The sequence below is a fragment of the Petaurus breviceps genome, unplaced genomic scaffold, assembly GCF_028583685.1.
Source record: "Petaurus breviceps papuanus isolate PSGF00001 unplaced genomic scaffold, PetGlider_PUasm1.0 90849, whole genome shotgun sequence".
NCBI lineage: Eukaryota > Metazoa > Chordata > Mammalia > Diprotodontia > Petauridae > Petaurus > Petaurus breviceps.
This window is the reverse complement of record NW_027187361.1, coordinates 10496353-10512269: the sequence shown is the minus strand read 5'-3', so window position 1 is coordinate 10512269 and position 15917 is coordinate 10496353. Positions and strand designations below refer to the sequence as shown.

At 41.3% G+C, this 15917-nt stretch overlaps 1 protein-coding gene across 4 annotated transcripts in view; it reads right to left on the bottom strand.

Annotated features, from left to right (window-relative positions):
• PRKX (protein kinase cAMP-dependent X-linked catalytic subunit) overlaps positions 1–15610 on the bottom strand; it is a 151412-nt gene extending 135802 nt beyond the window's left edge. Inside the window, exon 1 of one of the 4 annotated variants that reach the window (XM_069072835.1) lies at positions 14807–15610. Coding sequence is in view for 2 of the 4 variants with exons in the window: in XM_069072833.1 (XP_068928934.1) it covers positions 13945–14182 (238 nt within the window). In the remaining 2 variants the exon portion in view is untranslated. Of the gene's footprint in view, positions 1–13417; positions 13797–13944; positions 14306–14806 lie in introns of those variants that run through there. The other 3 variants (XM_069072833.1, XM_069072834.1, XM_069072836.1) reach the window with 3 other exon arrangements.
• Positions 15611–15917: the final 307 nt, after the last annotated feature.

Here is a 15917-nt window from a genome sequence, read left to right as displayed (position 1 = left end):
AAAAACTCCGTATATGATAAAAACTTCTAGAAAAATTCTAGTAGAAATTAGGCTTTGACCAACACCTCACATCATATTCCACCATATATTGTAAGTGGTTATTGAACTTAATATTAAAGATAATAATGCTATAAAGAAATTAGATGAGAAAGTAATCATACACTTTTCAGAACTATGGGGAATAGATGTATTCTGAACCAAACGAGAGATAAATGCAATTACATAAGACAAAATCGATAACTTCAATTACTTGAAACTAAAAACCACATATACAGACAACATTAATGCACCTAGGAAAAGAAAGAACAAATGGGGGGGGAGGGCGGGGAGGGAACCTTTGTATCAAATTCCTCTGATAAGGGTTTAGAATCCAAAATATATACACTATGTTACTATTCATATGCGTGTATATATTATGGAAATAGATGTGCTACTAATAGCAATTCTCCAATAGATAAATGGTCAAATGATATGAACAAAATAGTTCTCAAAAGAACAGCAAATTATTCACAAACACCTGAAAGAATGCTTCAAGTCACTAATAATGAGAAATACAAATCCAAGCAGCCCTCATTTCATACCCTGGTAAACTGGGGGGGAAAAAAACTGCCAAAAAAATGGAATAATAAATGTTGATGGGGAGGTGGAATGATAGGAACAGTAATTCACTGTTGGGAGGGCTATGAAAGAGTGCAATTGTTTTAGAAAGCAATTTGGAATTATACAAGTAAAATGACTACTTTATTAAAAATATTTTAAAATTCTCTGCACCAGAGACTCCATTACTAGCTTTATACCCACAAGAAAACCATTGGTAAAAAGAAAGCCCCCATATACACCAAAATATTTATACTAGCACTTTTTGAGATAGCTAAAAATTGTAAACAAAGTCAATTGAGGAATAGCTAAACAAACTGGCACCTGAATGGAATGGAATGAATGTATGCTGCAAGAAATTATGTGCTAAATACAAAGAAAGATGCAAAGATCTATGTGAACTGATGCAAAGTAAAGTAAGCAGAGTCAAGAAAACAATATACATGGTAACTACAACAATATAATGGGAAGAACTACACAATAAAAAAAAAAAATCAAAAGTGAATGTAACAAAATTATAAAAACCAAGCAGGATTCAACTGAAGAGATATGGGAAGAAACAACTCATCCCTTCCAGGAAGAGACAGGTCCATAGGTATTATATATCAAACATGTTTTTTAGACATTTTTAACGATCAATTGTGTTGATTTTTTTTCCTTTCTCAAAAAAAAAATTGATTGTTTCTTGGTGTAGTTCTCTGGGAAGGGAACAGATACTTGGCATAACTATGATGTTGTAAGAAACAGAAGATAGCAATAAAAACTTATTTTAAAATATTATTAACTAGCACTACTCCTATGATTTCTCCATAAATCTTGGTTTTTTGGGGGTTTTTTGCTTTTTTGGAGGGGGGAAGGCAGGGCAATTGGGGTTCAGTGACTTGCCTAAGGTCACACAGCTAGTAAGTGTTAAGTTTCTGAGGGCAAATTAGAACTGAGATCCTCCTGATTCCAGGGCCAGTGCTCTATTCAGTGCACCACCTAGCTGCCCCTCCATAAAAACATCTTTACTCCATGGAAAGAAACCGTCAATAGCCCTAACATGGGGGGAAAAAAAAAGGAACTGTCTGAAATAATGTGGAGACTAGTCTTCTACTGGTCCAGAGCAGTGACTAACTCCTTTTAACATAGTATCAGAGAGCTGCCTGGGAAGTTAAGTGGTTTTGGAAATTAAGTTAACTGAAAAGTTAAGTAGTTTGCCAGTGGTCAAACAGCTAGTACGTCAAGAGACAGGACTAGAACACAGGTTTTCATCACTTCAGGCCCAATAATCTACCCACAATGACAACACCAGCTCTCCTAAACCAACATGCCAAAAGGTCATATTAGAACCTTTCAGTTAAACTTGGTTCTGAATAGAATATAAGCACTTCAGAGCTACAATACTAACCACACCTTCTCAAGGAATTAAGAGATCAGTTTCACTTTAAGATTTTTTTTTTCTCCCTCAAGAAAATAAACTTAGTATCCGAGTAATTGCTAGATCAGGGGTGGGGAACCTGTGACCTCCAGGCCATATGGGGTCCTCTAGGTTCTCAAGGTGGCCCTTTGATGGAATCCAAACTTTACAGACATAAGATAGTTTGAATTGTCAAAGGGTCACCTTGGGGACCTAGAGAGCCACATGTGGCCTCAAGATTGAAGGTTCCCCACCCCTTGCTACACCTTCACAATAAACAAATCTTAAATTCCAAGGGCATCTATCTGTTCTGTCACTGTGCATAGAAAAGTGACTGGAATCAATGACTGGAAAGAGAAAGAAACTTCCAAGTCAATGAAATTAATGAATTGGAAGAGAAAGAAACAAAAGACTAGATGTATGGAAAGAGATAATTGGACAAGTGGCTCAAATGCTACCTTCTACAATATTCTTCAGTGCTTTGAAACAAAGACAATCCACTTTGCCACTTTCCATAGTGAGCCAAAGGGACATAACATTTTTTTTAAAAAAGGCACAGGATATGTAAAAGCAAAATTTTTTCTCTCTTTCCATAAAAATTATAAAGTTAAAATGGAATGGGTTACTTTGATAGGTAGTAAATTCCTTATTACTGGTAGGATATAACCAAAAGTGGGTGATGATAGTTATGCACTCATAAGGTCACATATTAACAGCTAGAAGGAACCTGATCTAATCCAACTCCCTCATTCTACAGATGAAGAAAGTCAAACCCAGAGAAAAGAAATGACTTGCCTGGGATCACAAAAGTCCAATTTCTAACTTAAAATCCCAGTATTTTTCCACAACAGTCCAACAAAGGTGGGATGTTGTATAAAAAAAAAAGTAGAGATTGGATTCAATGACCAAAATTCAATGATCTGAAGTTATCAGAAACTACAAAAGAAAACATATATCCAAACAGAAAAATGAAAGTAAAGAGATTGATCTATGCCAGTATTTACTATTCAATTTGCAAAGTATTATAGTTTAATAAAATCAACTTTTTCCCCAGTTTTGAAATTTTATATTTAAAGGCAAAATATGTTAAAAGAATCATCCTTGTATTTGCAGCACTTAGTGCTACAGGCACACAGCGCCTGGAACGTAGCTGGTGATTAAGAAATGCTTGCTGACTTGACGATGTAAAGGTAGCTCCCAATTTTATAAGCAAGTGTAGCACAAGCACCCCAGCGTCCCCACGGTGGCTGCTCACACAGGTTCTTAGATCTGCTTTGATAAAGGAAAGCAACTCAAAATGGGTTAACAAGCTTACTTTGATCAGTCAAACATGTATCATTTACCTAGGTCAGGGGAAAAGGTCAGCACCCAGAACTTCAGAGTATACAGGCAGAATTATCAAGACAGAAACAGATCAAATAGACAGTTTCCAAAATGTCCAACCATTACATCCATACCAAATCAATATCTGGTTTTCAACATCTGGGTTTTTCAAAGCCGAGGGGGGGCTCTCAACAAGGGCTTCCCAGAATCCAGATCAAATCACAGAACACTTCTCAAAGTGAGCTCCAAGACAAAGCTACACATCAGGGCTTATAAAGCCTTCTCCTGGCTCAGAGAATGTAACAACCTTCTGGACCCACTGGCCAATCAAGAAGTATCTACTGAAAAACAAGCCTTCCCACCCCAGGTTCCAGGTGCACTTTAGCCTAGGGGCAGGGAAGATCTTTAAAATTTACATTCCCATTACAGCAGTTTCTTTGGGGAAATAGATGTAAAAAGCCATTATTTCAGCCTATGGTTAGGCTACAAAAGCCTCACTAATACTGTAATAGTAATGGAATTTAAAGATCTCCCTGTATTGGCTTGGTTTTCAGATTGATTGTGTTAAAACCCTGAGCTTATGAATCCCACTTGTGGGGTGGACTTGTTGACATGAAAAGAGAAGGCTGAACTGGGAGGAGCTGGTGCTGTGAATTTAGAGAGACACAAGCAGAGAGAAGCAGAAGAATTTTTTGGAAGCAGGATAATGGAGGCAGAGAGACGGAGAAGATTGCTGAGGGCCAGTTCGAACTGCCCAGGACTTTAGAGAGCTGCCAAGGACTGAGGAGACATGGCTGTTATACTGGTACTTTGTCTGTTTTGATGTTGTTTTGCCAGATTCGTCCTCTGGTGAAGGACAGTGTTGTTGCTGCAGAGGTCCTAGAATCTTGCTGCTGGTTCAGGGGTCCAGACACTGTTCTGCAGACAGAGAATGAATTGCATCCACTGGTGAAGGACAGAGCTGTTGTTTTGCTGTTGATTCAGAAGCTCTGAAGGATTTTCTTGTTGCATGTTTACAGAAATCCTGGAAGGTGGTTTTGCTAATGTTTTCAGGGGTCCTAGGACTGTTCTGCAGACAGAGAATGAATTAATGAGGACACTGGCAACCTGTCTTATGGCCTTGCTAAACGTTGTCTCCCCAGGAACAAAGATTGCTGAGAACTTGCCTCGGGTCAAGATGAAGAAAAGCCCTCTCTTTGGGTATTAAATGCTGTGCTTAAGCTTGTTGTAACTCTGGGGTAGACGGCCTATTCAGTTGTGATCCAAGGGTGGCAAACTTTTGACTTTTTTGTGCTCTGTGACTGACCGAATGAATGTACTTTGCTTATGACTGAAACTAAATCTCCATTTGAGAAGAGGGGCTTTGTGATTGACTAAATGAATGCAATGTCCAGGGGTGGAATAGTACTTGGAAATTATTGAATTATCCTTGGTGAATGCTGTATTTTGAATTATGCTATATTTTGATCTTCTCTGTTCTTCATTTGTCACTGAATAAAATGGAGAGCAGCTATGCTGGTACTTTGAACCTTGGGAAGTTGCCTTTGCTTGGCATTACAAATACATACTTCAACTATACCCCTTACAACAGCAAGGCCATCCTTTTATTCCTCTGTTCTACCCATAATATATTTAAAGTATGCTAAAAAAAAAAATAACAGTGATACCAGTCCCTTCAGTACTGGTCACCATTAGCAGAGTCTACTACGAAGGCAGGAATGGCATTCTCTCAAATACTAGCTCTCAAAAGTGGGTCAGAGTCCAGGCCTGGCTTAGGATAAGAACATTTTCCTAAGGCTCACATAACCAAGGTCACCAATAGTAGGAGTGAAAGAAGAGCCCTGGCAGGCCTAGATCACTCATGACACCAGGCAGGTGATAGTTCTGAGAAAAGCCCAGGTCCCTGTAAGCGTGGGAAAAGAAAAGCCGAGCAGCCATACAAAGCTGTACTTTCTCCAGAGGGGAAGGAAAGGAATGTCCTGCCAACAAATAGGGAGAAGGGAGTTTGTGTTCTAGGGCCTTCTATTGAACCTGCAATTTTTATTTCTAGTAATACAGTTGCCAAAAACCAATCCTGTTATAGTTCATTAACTTTACTAACAGAATGACATTACTCTGTGATTTCATCTGTATCTAACCATCATTCACATCACTATTTCAATGAGAAAACATATTCTGAGTTCCAATACCAGGGACATGCTCTTCAGGAAAAAGGTTGGAAGAAGGGTTTTGATTGTAGAGATCTCAGTATCATCCTATGCAATCATTTTTCATTTTAAAATTCCTTTCAAAAACAGCATCTCTCTTTTCTCTTACTTTCTCCATCTTTCCTTTGAGTAGGAATAGGAACAAGAAAAGAAGAAGAAAGAGGATATTGGAACACAGATCAAAAAGTTGCTGGGTTTCTATTCATCTTTGCCTAATCTTTGGAGGTCGCTGTCTCTATGATACTATATGAGACACTAAGCAGTCAGAAAACTCAGTCAGATATCCATTCATAACATCAGCTATCATACCAGTTTTATCACCTAGAAACCACGAGACTAAATAAAAGTTCAGCTCAGTTCTAAGCAGTAACACTTCTTATGTATATATTCATTATATAATATTTATATATATACATATATATGCACTAAAAACTTTTTATTTATTTGTTTTTGGAGTAAAATCCCTCTATCCATGTAGATCAGCAGTTGCTTTACAACCAGAAACAAAGAAAGTTTTGGGGAGATAAAGTTTGTGTAAGAGGCAAAGCCAGCTGTCTATCCATTACACCAAATATCCACTCATCAGATTAGATAATTTATGCAAAAATATTTTGAAAGTCTATCTGGGATCAAAGGATTGATAGCCAATCAGGGTTCATAATATCAAATTCAATTCTGTAATTTTATAGATAAAGAAATAGACATACATGAGGTTATAAATGTTATGTTAAATCAATGTTACATAAGCAATGAGTAACAGCAGCAAAATTTGAACCTAAGCCTTCTGATTCCAAATGTTCTTTGTACACTAATATGTTGGCTGATTATCCTATATATAGATATATATGTATGTATGTATGTATATGTATATATATGTGTGTATAGAAAGAGAGAGAGAGAGAGAAAGAGAGAGAGAGAGTAAAATTTCAATAATTTAAACTCAAGACATTGAGAAGTTGTGGTAATTTTGATTTGTGCAAAGATGAACTCAAATTCATAGTTGAGAAATCTGTTTGCTACTAAAAGAATTAGGCCAATCCAAAATTATAAAGAGGATTATTAAACTAAAAAAGAGAACTATTTTAAGTATGTCTGAAATGCTGTCAATGCAAACTTTTTTTTGCAAATTTACAAATAACATAAGCTTAGTAACAATACACTTAACTATTCATAAAAGCAAATGCTCCTACCTATAAAACACTGTCTAATATTATATACCCTTTAAAACAGTCAGTAAGAAAAGTAAAAAGAAGCAAAAAAAAAAGTAAACATTTTCCTAAAAGTATATCAATGAGAGCATGGGGAGAGGAGGGGGAGACAGAGAAGAATAAGCATGTACTAAACACCTACCATGTCAGGCACAGCGCTTTATAAATGCTTTATAATTATTATCTCACTTGGTCCTCGTAACAACCATGGGAGGTAGATGATATTACGATCTCCATTCTACATCTGAAGAAACTGAGGAAGACAGAGATTAAGTGACTTGCCCAAGGTCACACAGTAAATAAAGTATCTGAAGCCATATTTGAACTCAGGTCTTTCTGAGTCCAGGCCCAGAACTCTCTCTCTCCAACACACTACAGAGATGACTTACGAGATAGGGGAGAACTTGGTTCTAGGCAAGCTTTCTGACCTTGGGAATGTCAAAATCTCTTTGGGCTTCAGTTGCCACATCTATAAAATGAAGATGTCGAACTAAATTATCTAAGTCTAAGGTCCTTTCCCGCTCAAATTCCAAAACAGTACAAATGCTATTATCAGCCTTTTCACTTACTCAGACTGGACTTCCCTCCAAAATACGCAGTTTTACCTGTACCTGGATAATTTAAATTTTAAAAAAGTTCCAGATCAGAGGTAATCAAATTCAGCCAACCAAACTCCCCAGTGTGGCCTGAACCAGATTAAAATGTATTTGGGAAAATGTTTCATAAAATAAATAAAAAATACAACATATAAAATATTAATTAGTGATTTTCTAAATCAATATACAGCCCTGAAAGATCATTTCTACTGAGCCTAGATGACCTCTCAGGTCCCTTCCAGTTCTAATATGTGATCCTAAAATTATAGAGTAGTTAAAGGCTTTCTCATCTTCCCCAGTCAATGAATTGTCCTCCAATATAAATGATTTTCTTTAGTCACAGAAGTTTGTTCCCATAAACATAGCATTCATAGTCCAAATTCTGTGTCTATACTATATCACTCCCCAAACCTAGAATGTTATGCCCTTTTAAATTACCCCAATTAGTTCCAACACCGAACCTCCTGGCCCCATTATCTTGGTCCCAATTGTTTATATTGTCTCCTTTAACTACAAGTCTCTTCGAGGCAACAGCCAGGCTTAGAAAGGTTAACTGTCTTTGCCATAAACTGTCAGTTAATAAGTAGCAGAAACAAGATGCAAATCCAAATACTGCAACCCTAAACTTCTTCCTTACTAAACCATGCTACCTCCATTTACTTAATGACAACATTTCAAACTCTCCCCACTGTCATTCAGTGTGTTTTGTGCTGTCCTGACTCCTTTTAAGCAAGAAAAAAAAAGCAAGTCTTTCTCAGATTATTATGCATTATCCTCCTTCCCACACTCCACAGTGTGGCCAAAGTGACCTTTTTGTTGTTTGTCACACAGAACACCCCAACTCCTGACCCTGTGCCTCTACCCATGCTGTCTCCCTGCCTGGAAGGGACTCTCCCCTCTTTTGAGTCATAAAATCCCCTGGTTTCTTCAAAACTTAGCTCAGGTGCCACCTTGCACATGAGACTTTTGCTTATGTCTCGTGTCTTCCCCACCAAATATTACCTCATAAGTGCTTTGTATATAGTTAAATATGTGCATGTCTCTATAGATAGAACGTACTCTCCTTGACTGATGACAAGAGACTGCTTTATTTCTATCTTGGTATTCCCAGGATGTGGTATGTAGTAGTCATTCAATAAATTCTTGATTAATCCACTCTAAACTATTAACAATTCGCTACCCCCAACCAGAAACATATGCCTTTTTAAAGTGAACTGATGGGTGAACAAAATATTTACTACAAAAGAGGTGATTCTCGAATGGTGGGATATTTAGGGGTAAAAGACTTTCCTCACAGACATAAAAACAACTTTCCTACTCCACTCTCAAGCAACACCAAATCTATACACATGGCAAAGAGACATCATGTATTAAAAAAAAACCTCACCTTTTTCAACTCAAAATTAAAAGTAATGACTCTGTAGAGTGTAACTTAATAGTGTAATTTATTGAAGGGTGAGGAGAGATCCATAACTTGGTTTAAAAAGTATATGCCTGAAGCATGGAAAAGTAGAAAAAAGGCACTGGTTTGGCATGAAAATTCTAGGATTCCACAGGTGCTATTTTTTTTTCTACCAGACTTTAAGTACCTTGAAGCCCAGGTTACAGCAGCATTCAGTCTGTTCTTAACTATTTTTTGTATATGTGCTTAACATAAGGTAGCAGCCATTACCACAGAAACAAAACAGCAACTATGTAGATAAATAACATTTATTAAGTGCCTACTAAGTACTAAACACCGGGGATACAGAAAGAGGCAAAAGACAGTCCCTGTCCTGAAGGAGTTCATAATCTAATGAGAGAGACAGCACACAAAGAGACATATACAAAAAAAAAGCTATATGCAAAATAAATATGGAAAAATTAACAGAGGGAAGGCTCTGAAATTAAGAGGGGTTAGGGAAGGGTTCTTGTAGAAGGTGAGCTTTACTGGGACTTCAAGGAAACCAAGGAGGTCAGCAGTAGGAGCAGAGAAAGGAGAATGTTCCAGGCATAGAGATAAAAGAATACCCACCCTAACAATAAAGTGTCTTGTTCATACAACAGCCAGGAAACCAGTGTCAGTGGATCAAAGACTACATGTTGGGGAGTAAGGTGTAAGAAGACTAGAAAAATAAGAGGGATCAGGTTAGCAAAGACTTTGAATGCCAAAGTATGTATATGTTATAGGTATGTGTGTATGTATGTATATGTCATATACATTTGATTGATCGCTGTATACATAATGCATATGTGATATTTTTTAGCTTCACTTCACAAAACTGAAAAAAAACACTAAAAAAATTCCTAAATTTCCATTTTATGTTCTAAGTCAGAAGACATGGGAATGGAGAATGAGGTATTAGAGAAGAATTACAACCTTTTCTAACCTTAATGTTATATTTAGTTCCTTTAGTAATTCTACCTTCTAGTCTGGCTGACTAATGAAGTAGAAAGAAAACAAAAAACAAAAAAAAATTTACCACTGGCAGATCTGTGTGACCAACTGTGCCAAGGTAAACTGTGGTTTCAATACTTGGATGAATCTGTGATCTCATCAATGTGGGCATTTCTTCAAACAGTCAGGGAGCAACTCAATTGAACTTTCTCATTCTGTGATTCTCTCATCTCTGTCCTCTAAGCTGGGGGTAGGAGGTTTAGGGAACAGGGAGGAGAGGGGAGTTTTGGAGGCCACGAGAGAGAGCTAATGTTAAGGATCTTCCTCAGATCTCTTGACATCACATGAATATTACACACACACATGCTGCCTAGTTATCCCTCACATTACAAGTATCATCCCACATATTTTCCAGACACACAAGTCTGATGACATTTTTTATGCTACTTCCCTTATACAAGTCTTCTTTGTGACAATAATGACTTAAAATCAGATTAAAAAGTATTGATTATGGACTATTATGTTCAGTAGCTATGCAAAATATAAATGACAGTGTCTAGTTGGCCTCAAGAATTTTCCAGTCTATGTGAGAAACAACATAATTAGAGAATAGCTATAGGGTACAAACGTAAAGAGGAGGGAATCTGGATTTTGAGTTTCTAATTCCAGCTCAAATACTCAATCCCTGCACAATCTTGGGCAAGGCACTCAATTTCCTTAGACCTCAATTCCCTCATCTGTAAAATAAGAATAAGTAATAAGTACTAGATAGATAGTTTCTAAGGTAGAGACCCCAGAGCTATGATGCTATCACAGGGACAGGCAACAGACCTGTGATTTCATTAGTAAAGGGAAATCAGACAAGGAAACTCCATCTGTCAAAGCAGATACCTGCCTTCTCTAAAACTTATGTTCTTCATTTAACAAGGGTAATGGGAAATTAAGTGCTTTGCTCAGGGTCACACCAAGTCAGTGTTAAAAGGCAGAATTCAACCCATACTTACCACACTTAATCCTGCCTCTGTCCCCTTGTTCATGCTTTTTCCCTTTCGGGCAATACCTATCTGTTTGACTACACAAATTCCACAGATGCTTCAAGACTCATCAGAAGTTCTGTCTATAAACTACATTAAGCCTACCCTTAGGAGAGCAGGTGCAGTATACATAATAGGAAAGCACACTTGAGTTGGAGTCAAGATTTAAATCTCTATCCTCATAATGGCTATTACTCAGAGTTTCTCCATCCACTATACACCCACACTGCCTCTGATCCTATGAACAACATAAAATAAATACTAAATCATAGTGTACCGAGAAAAAAATACGATAGAAATCCATAGAAAAAGAGAGCTCAGTAAAAGCCAGGATAATAACTCATTTATATAGTGCTTCAAGATTTACAGAGATGTAGTGTTGGCACAGTGGACAGAAAACTGGTCTGAGAACTAAGAAGGCCAGGGGTCAAGTACAAACTGACAAATCATGGTTCTGGCAAACCGTTTAACCTATAGGTCTAAGTACCTCTCTCTGACCATAAATTGCCTAAAGAGAAAAGTTTCACTAAAGTGAATTGTTCATGTTGGAGAACAGGACAAAAGACTTCAAAGACCATCGACAAAGTGGAACACGTGCAGGGGAGGGTGAAGGCCATGCCTACATGGAGATCCTGAAGTAATTGGAGGTATTTAGCATATAGAAATAAGATAAATCCTCAGAGCGGGTATCTAAAGAATTGTCACCGGATTTGAATTCTTTTGCTTAGCCCCAGAAAGAAAAATTATGAGTAATGGGTGCAAGGTGCTGGAGACAGGTAAATACTGTCTAACAAATTAGCACTATCCAAAATTAAATTAGGTTACCACAAAAGATTATGGCCTCCCCATCACGGCAGTAGGATAACCATTTGCCAGAAATTAGGGACAAAAGCTTCCTCAGTATGGCTTGGCCTAGATAATTTACAATCTCTGATTTTTGCTTTGTTTTTTTTTTTCTAATTCCAGCTTTCAGTGTCTTCTTATATTAGGAGTCACTTTGCCTAAGCCTAATATTAAGTCACTATACAGCTAACTTTCTGAAAAGGTATGTAAGGGAGTTTACAATTTTAGATCAGATATACTTGATGGTGATTCATCATTTCATTTAAGTGTGTCTTATGTGACCAAAATATTTTTAAAACAGGAAAAGTTTTAAGTAAGCAAGAAGGAAACATTTGGAAGAGGAAATTGCTTTAGGAAATGTTGTTTTCCTGGACCAAAAAAAGAAAAGAAAGCCAACTGATGTTTTATTTTATATATTTGTATATATGCACACTTCAGGTACTCTTCTAGGCCTAGTTATTTGTGTATGAAACCTGGGTATTCCAAGTTCTCCGGAGCCCACTTTGAAATCATTCTCTAATTTTCACCTCCAATAACTGCCAAGGTTTTGTGCAAGATTCTCCGAAATCATTAGCCTTTATATCAAGATTAGCCCAGGTTTTAAATAAGTGTCTAAAAGTACTTATGCTATTCAACATAATTCAACAACATTTATTAAGCACTTACTATGTCAGGTTTGTACTAGGAATACAAAAACAAAAAAATCAACAATCTTTGTCACCAAGGAATTTATGTTCTACTGGATAGAAATTACACGTATATAGTATAGACAAGCAAAAACTAGAAGGTAGAGGGGAGGGCTAGCCTAGACATAAGCAGAAGAGATGACCCTAGTGTTCCAAAGAATTCTACACAGAAATCCCTTCTTCAGGGTACATTTCTGCTGGCTTACTCCCATGCTACACCATGTGATTACATATCATGGACAGAATACATTAACTGCAACCCACATCAACTTGGTTCAGCTTCAGTGCACCTTAAAACAGCAACAATAAAAAGGGTGGGGGAACAGTGGCAAAGCACAGGAAGCTCGTATGAGGAGGCTTGGGTTCTGATCTTGGCTCTGCCACTAAGTAAAACTGTTAGGCTCACAATTCACATCTGTGTCCATTTCCTTCTAAGTAAAATAAGGAACCTGGACCTGATCATTCTTAAGATTTCTTGCAGCTCTAACCATCTTCAATGATCCCTCAAATAACCACTCAAAGTCCCTCACTGGCATGTGCTGTAATCCCTACATCTGACTCCTCTCCAGTGTCAACTGCTGACTAGAGGTCATTTCTGCCCATAGGTTCTCCTACCCTCCCAAAGCACACATACAAATCCACAGAGCTGTCTTGTTCATACATCCAAATTGTCATTTATATTTCCAATCAGCTTTGGGCGAAGCAAACTGAAGGTAAAAATATGAGCTGCCACTATCACCAGTTTATGAGTAAACGTTACTTTTTCTGTCTCTTAAGCACAATCAAACACATCCTTTTCAAAGGTCTGCCCTCCAACCTGGAACCCTAGATGACATTTTAGAATGTCTTTCAGACCGGTCTATATCTTCCAAACGGATTTATAATTTTGCTTTCTGGAAAGGTGGTGCATGACCATCCGGTATTATGAATTCTGGTCCGGGCTCTGCTATTAACTAGCTTGAGTGTGACTTTGGGCAAGTCGCAACCTCTCTTTGAACTAATTCCTCCTCAGTAAAACAAAGGCATTGGACAAGATGATCTCTAAGGCTCCCCTACAACTTTAAAATCTTGCCATTCGATATTGCAAGATTAGATTAAAAAGGAGCTAATACCAACAACAAGCTACTTTATCCCACTGGTTTCTCACCTCTTCACTATAACACGGATATGTCGCACACCCCTTAATCCTTAACAGGCACACTCCTTTACCAGACACGCTTGCACAGATCACACAGAACGAGGGTCCTCACCCGAGTTTTGTCTTAAGGCAGAGCAAAACAAAAACTCAAGCTTATCGGAAGCTGGCAGTTTAGGAAGGGCCAAGAAGCGATTTAGCTCGAAGGAGCCAGAGGGCAAGAACTGTGTGCGGGGCCAGACATGCTAGGCTGGCTGCTGGAAGCAGGGCTCCCGCCGCGGAGGTGGGCAGAAGCACCCACTGCCCCTGCCTCTTTTCTCCGCGGCCGTGCCCGGGGGGGGCAGCCTGGCAGAGCCCGCAGGCGCACACTCAGGTGAGCGAGGTGCTCTCGGCTCACCCCCGGACGGCCTTTGTTTGACTTCCACGCCCGGGAGGGGCCGGGGGGCAGAGCCACTCCGGGCGCTCGGCTCCAGCCCCCGCAGCCCACCTCCTCCACTCCCGGCCCCGACCTCCCGCCGGCGCCCCCACGACAAGCTCACCCACGGTCGCCAGCGTATCGAAGTCCTGCAGCTTGTAGGCGGGAAGCTCGGGCCGAGGGGCCGGGGAGCCCAGGCCCGCCGCGGGGCTCGAGGAATGGGCGGGCTCCGGATCCCCGCACCCCGCCGGGCCCGCAGGGGGCAGGGGCGGGGGGGGAGGAGGAGGAGGAGGACTCCCTTCGCTGCCCCCGTTCGCTGCCCCGGCCTGGGCCGCTTTCGCCGCGGACCCGGCAGCCTCCATAGGTGGTAGGATGGGGAAAGTCAGAAAACACAAGCCAGAAGCCGGGTCCTCCCGCTCCTCCTCCTCCTCCTCCTCCCGGGGCCGCTCAGCACATCTGGGGGGAGGGTGGGAAGAGGGATGATGGAGGGGGCGCGGCCGGCCTTCCGCCCCCCCCGCCGGCCCGGGGCGGCGGGGGAGGGGAGATGCGTGCCCACAGCACACACGCACACAAACTTTCTCTCCGGCTTTCCGGGACGCGGCCTCGGCGCACTTCCCCGGGGACGGATCAGCCTAGCAGGAGCGGCGGCGTCGCGGCTGCCGGCTCCTTCCCACAGCCACCCCGCCCGGCCCCAGCAAGCCGCGGCCGCGGCGAACAATAGGCGAGGGCCCAGGGCCCGCGCGGACTCTGCCTGATGCTGGCCCGGAGAGCGCGCGGAGAAAGCAGCGGGGACACAACCGCCCGGACCACGTTGTGGCTTCGCTTCCCCGTGCAAACCCCGCGCCACGAGGAATCTCCGGCCCGAAGGCTGCGGGGAGGGGAGGGCCGGGCACCGGGGGGCTCGCTACTTCTAACCGGGGCTTGGCTTTCAGTTAATGGGGCGGGGGCGGGGAAGGACCCGGGATTTTTGTGAGCGCTCTAGGCACCTTCCAGCGACCGCGCTAGGAAACCACCGGTTTCACCAGCTCCGGCGCCGGGCTCCTCCAGTCAGTTCCAAATTCAAAAGCCAAGCACGGCCCAGACCACAAGGAATCTGAGCGACGGTGCTGGTGGCCAATGGGAAGGGGGGCTCTAGTCACGCCCCTCACATCTCTGTTCGCAATTGGCGCTGCCGCCTCAGGGAGGAGGGACAGAAGGAAACGCTATCAGCCAATTGGAAGACGGGGGCTGGCCCGGGGAAGGGGTGTGGCCTGTCCCTCCCGTGATCCCAGCGCCCCATCCTGAGCGGGTTTTGTTGGCTGGTTGGTTTGACTGCTGGCTCCTCCAGGTGCGGCGGGCGAGCCCCGACCTTGCCCCCCCCCCCCCCCCCCCCCCCGTGGGCGCGAGTTCCGCTTGCAGCACCTGGAATTCAGGAGGGCGTCGGGGTTGGAGCTCGAATGGTGTGAAGCGGGGTAGTGAAAAGCAAAACTAGCCCCCAAAGGGAGTTTCGAGGAGTGTGGATCCCCAAGCTCCTAACTCACCTGTGCAACGGCCATCACCCAGGGAGCCTGAGACACTAAAAGAGATCTCGGGGATTCCTTGGGCTTCACAGAGCCAACATCGGGTCACCCGGGGAAGAAGCTGGATCGGGCTAGGATTCTAGCCGCTATGGTGACAAAAGCCTTTCCCTTTCTGGTCACAGTTGAGAAAGACCATTTCTTTGTTCTAGAGCAGGAATTCCTAAACCTGGAGTCCAGGGCTCTGTGGACGTGGATCGAAAAATAAATGGCTGACCGCCGACTCAAATTTAGCATTTCCTTCAATTATTTATTTTATTTTAAGTTCTGAGGATGGTTTCTTAGGCTTCACCAGACTTCCAGAGGGGGTTCCACAATGCACAAAAATAACGTTAAGAACTCCTGGCCAGAGAGTGCCTGTCTTCTTTCTTTGGGATGGGAGTAATTTCCATTTTTGACTGACAGTATTTAGATTGGATATTCTGACAGGCTAGCATTAGATAGATATACATAGATAGATACATAGATAGATAGATAGATAGATAGATAGATAGATAGATAGATAGATAGATAGATAGATAGATAGATAGATAGATAGATA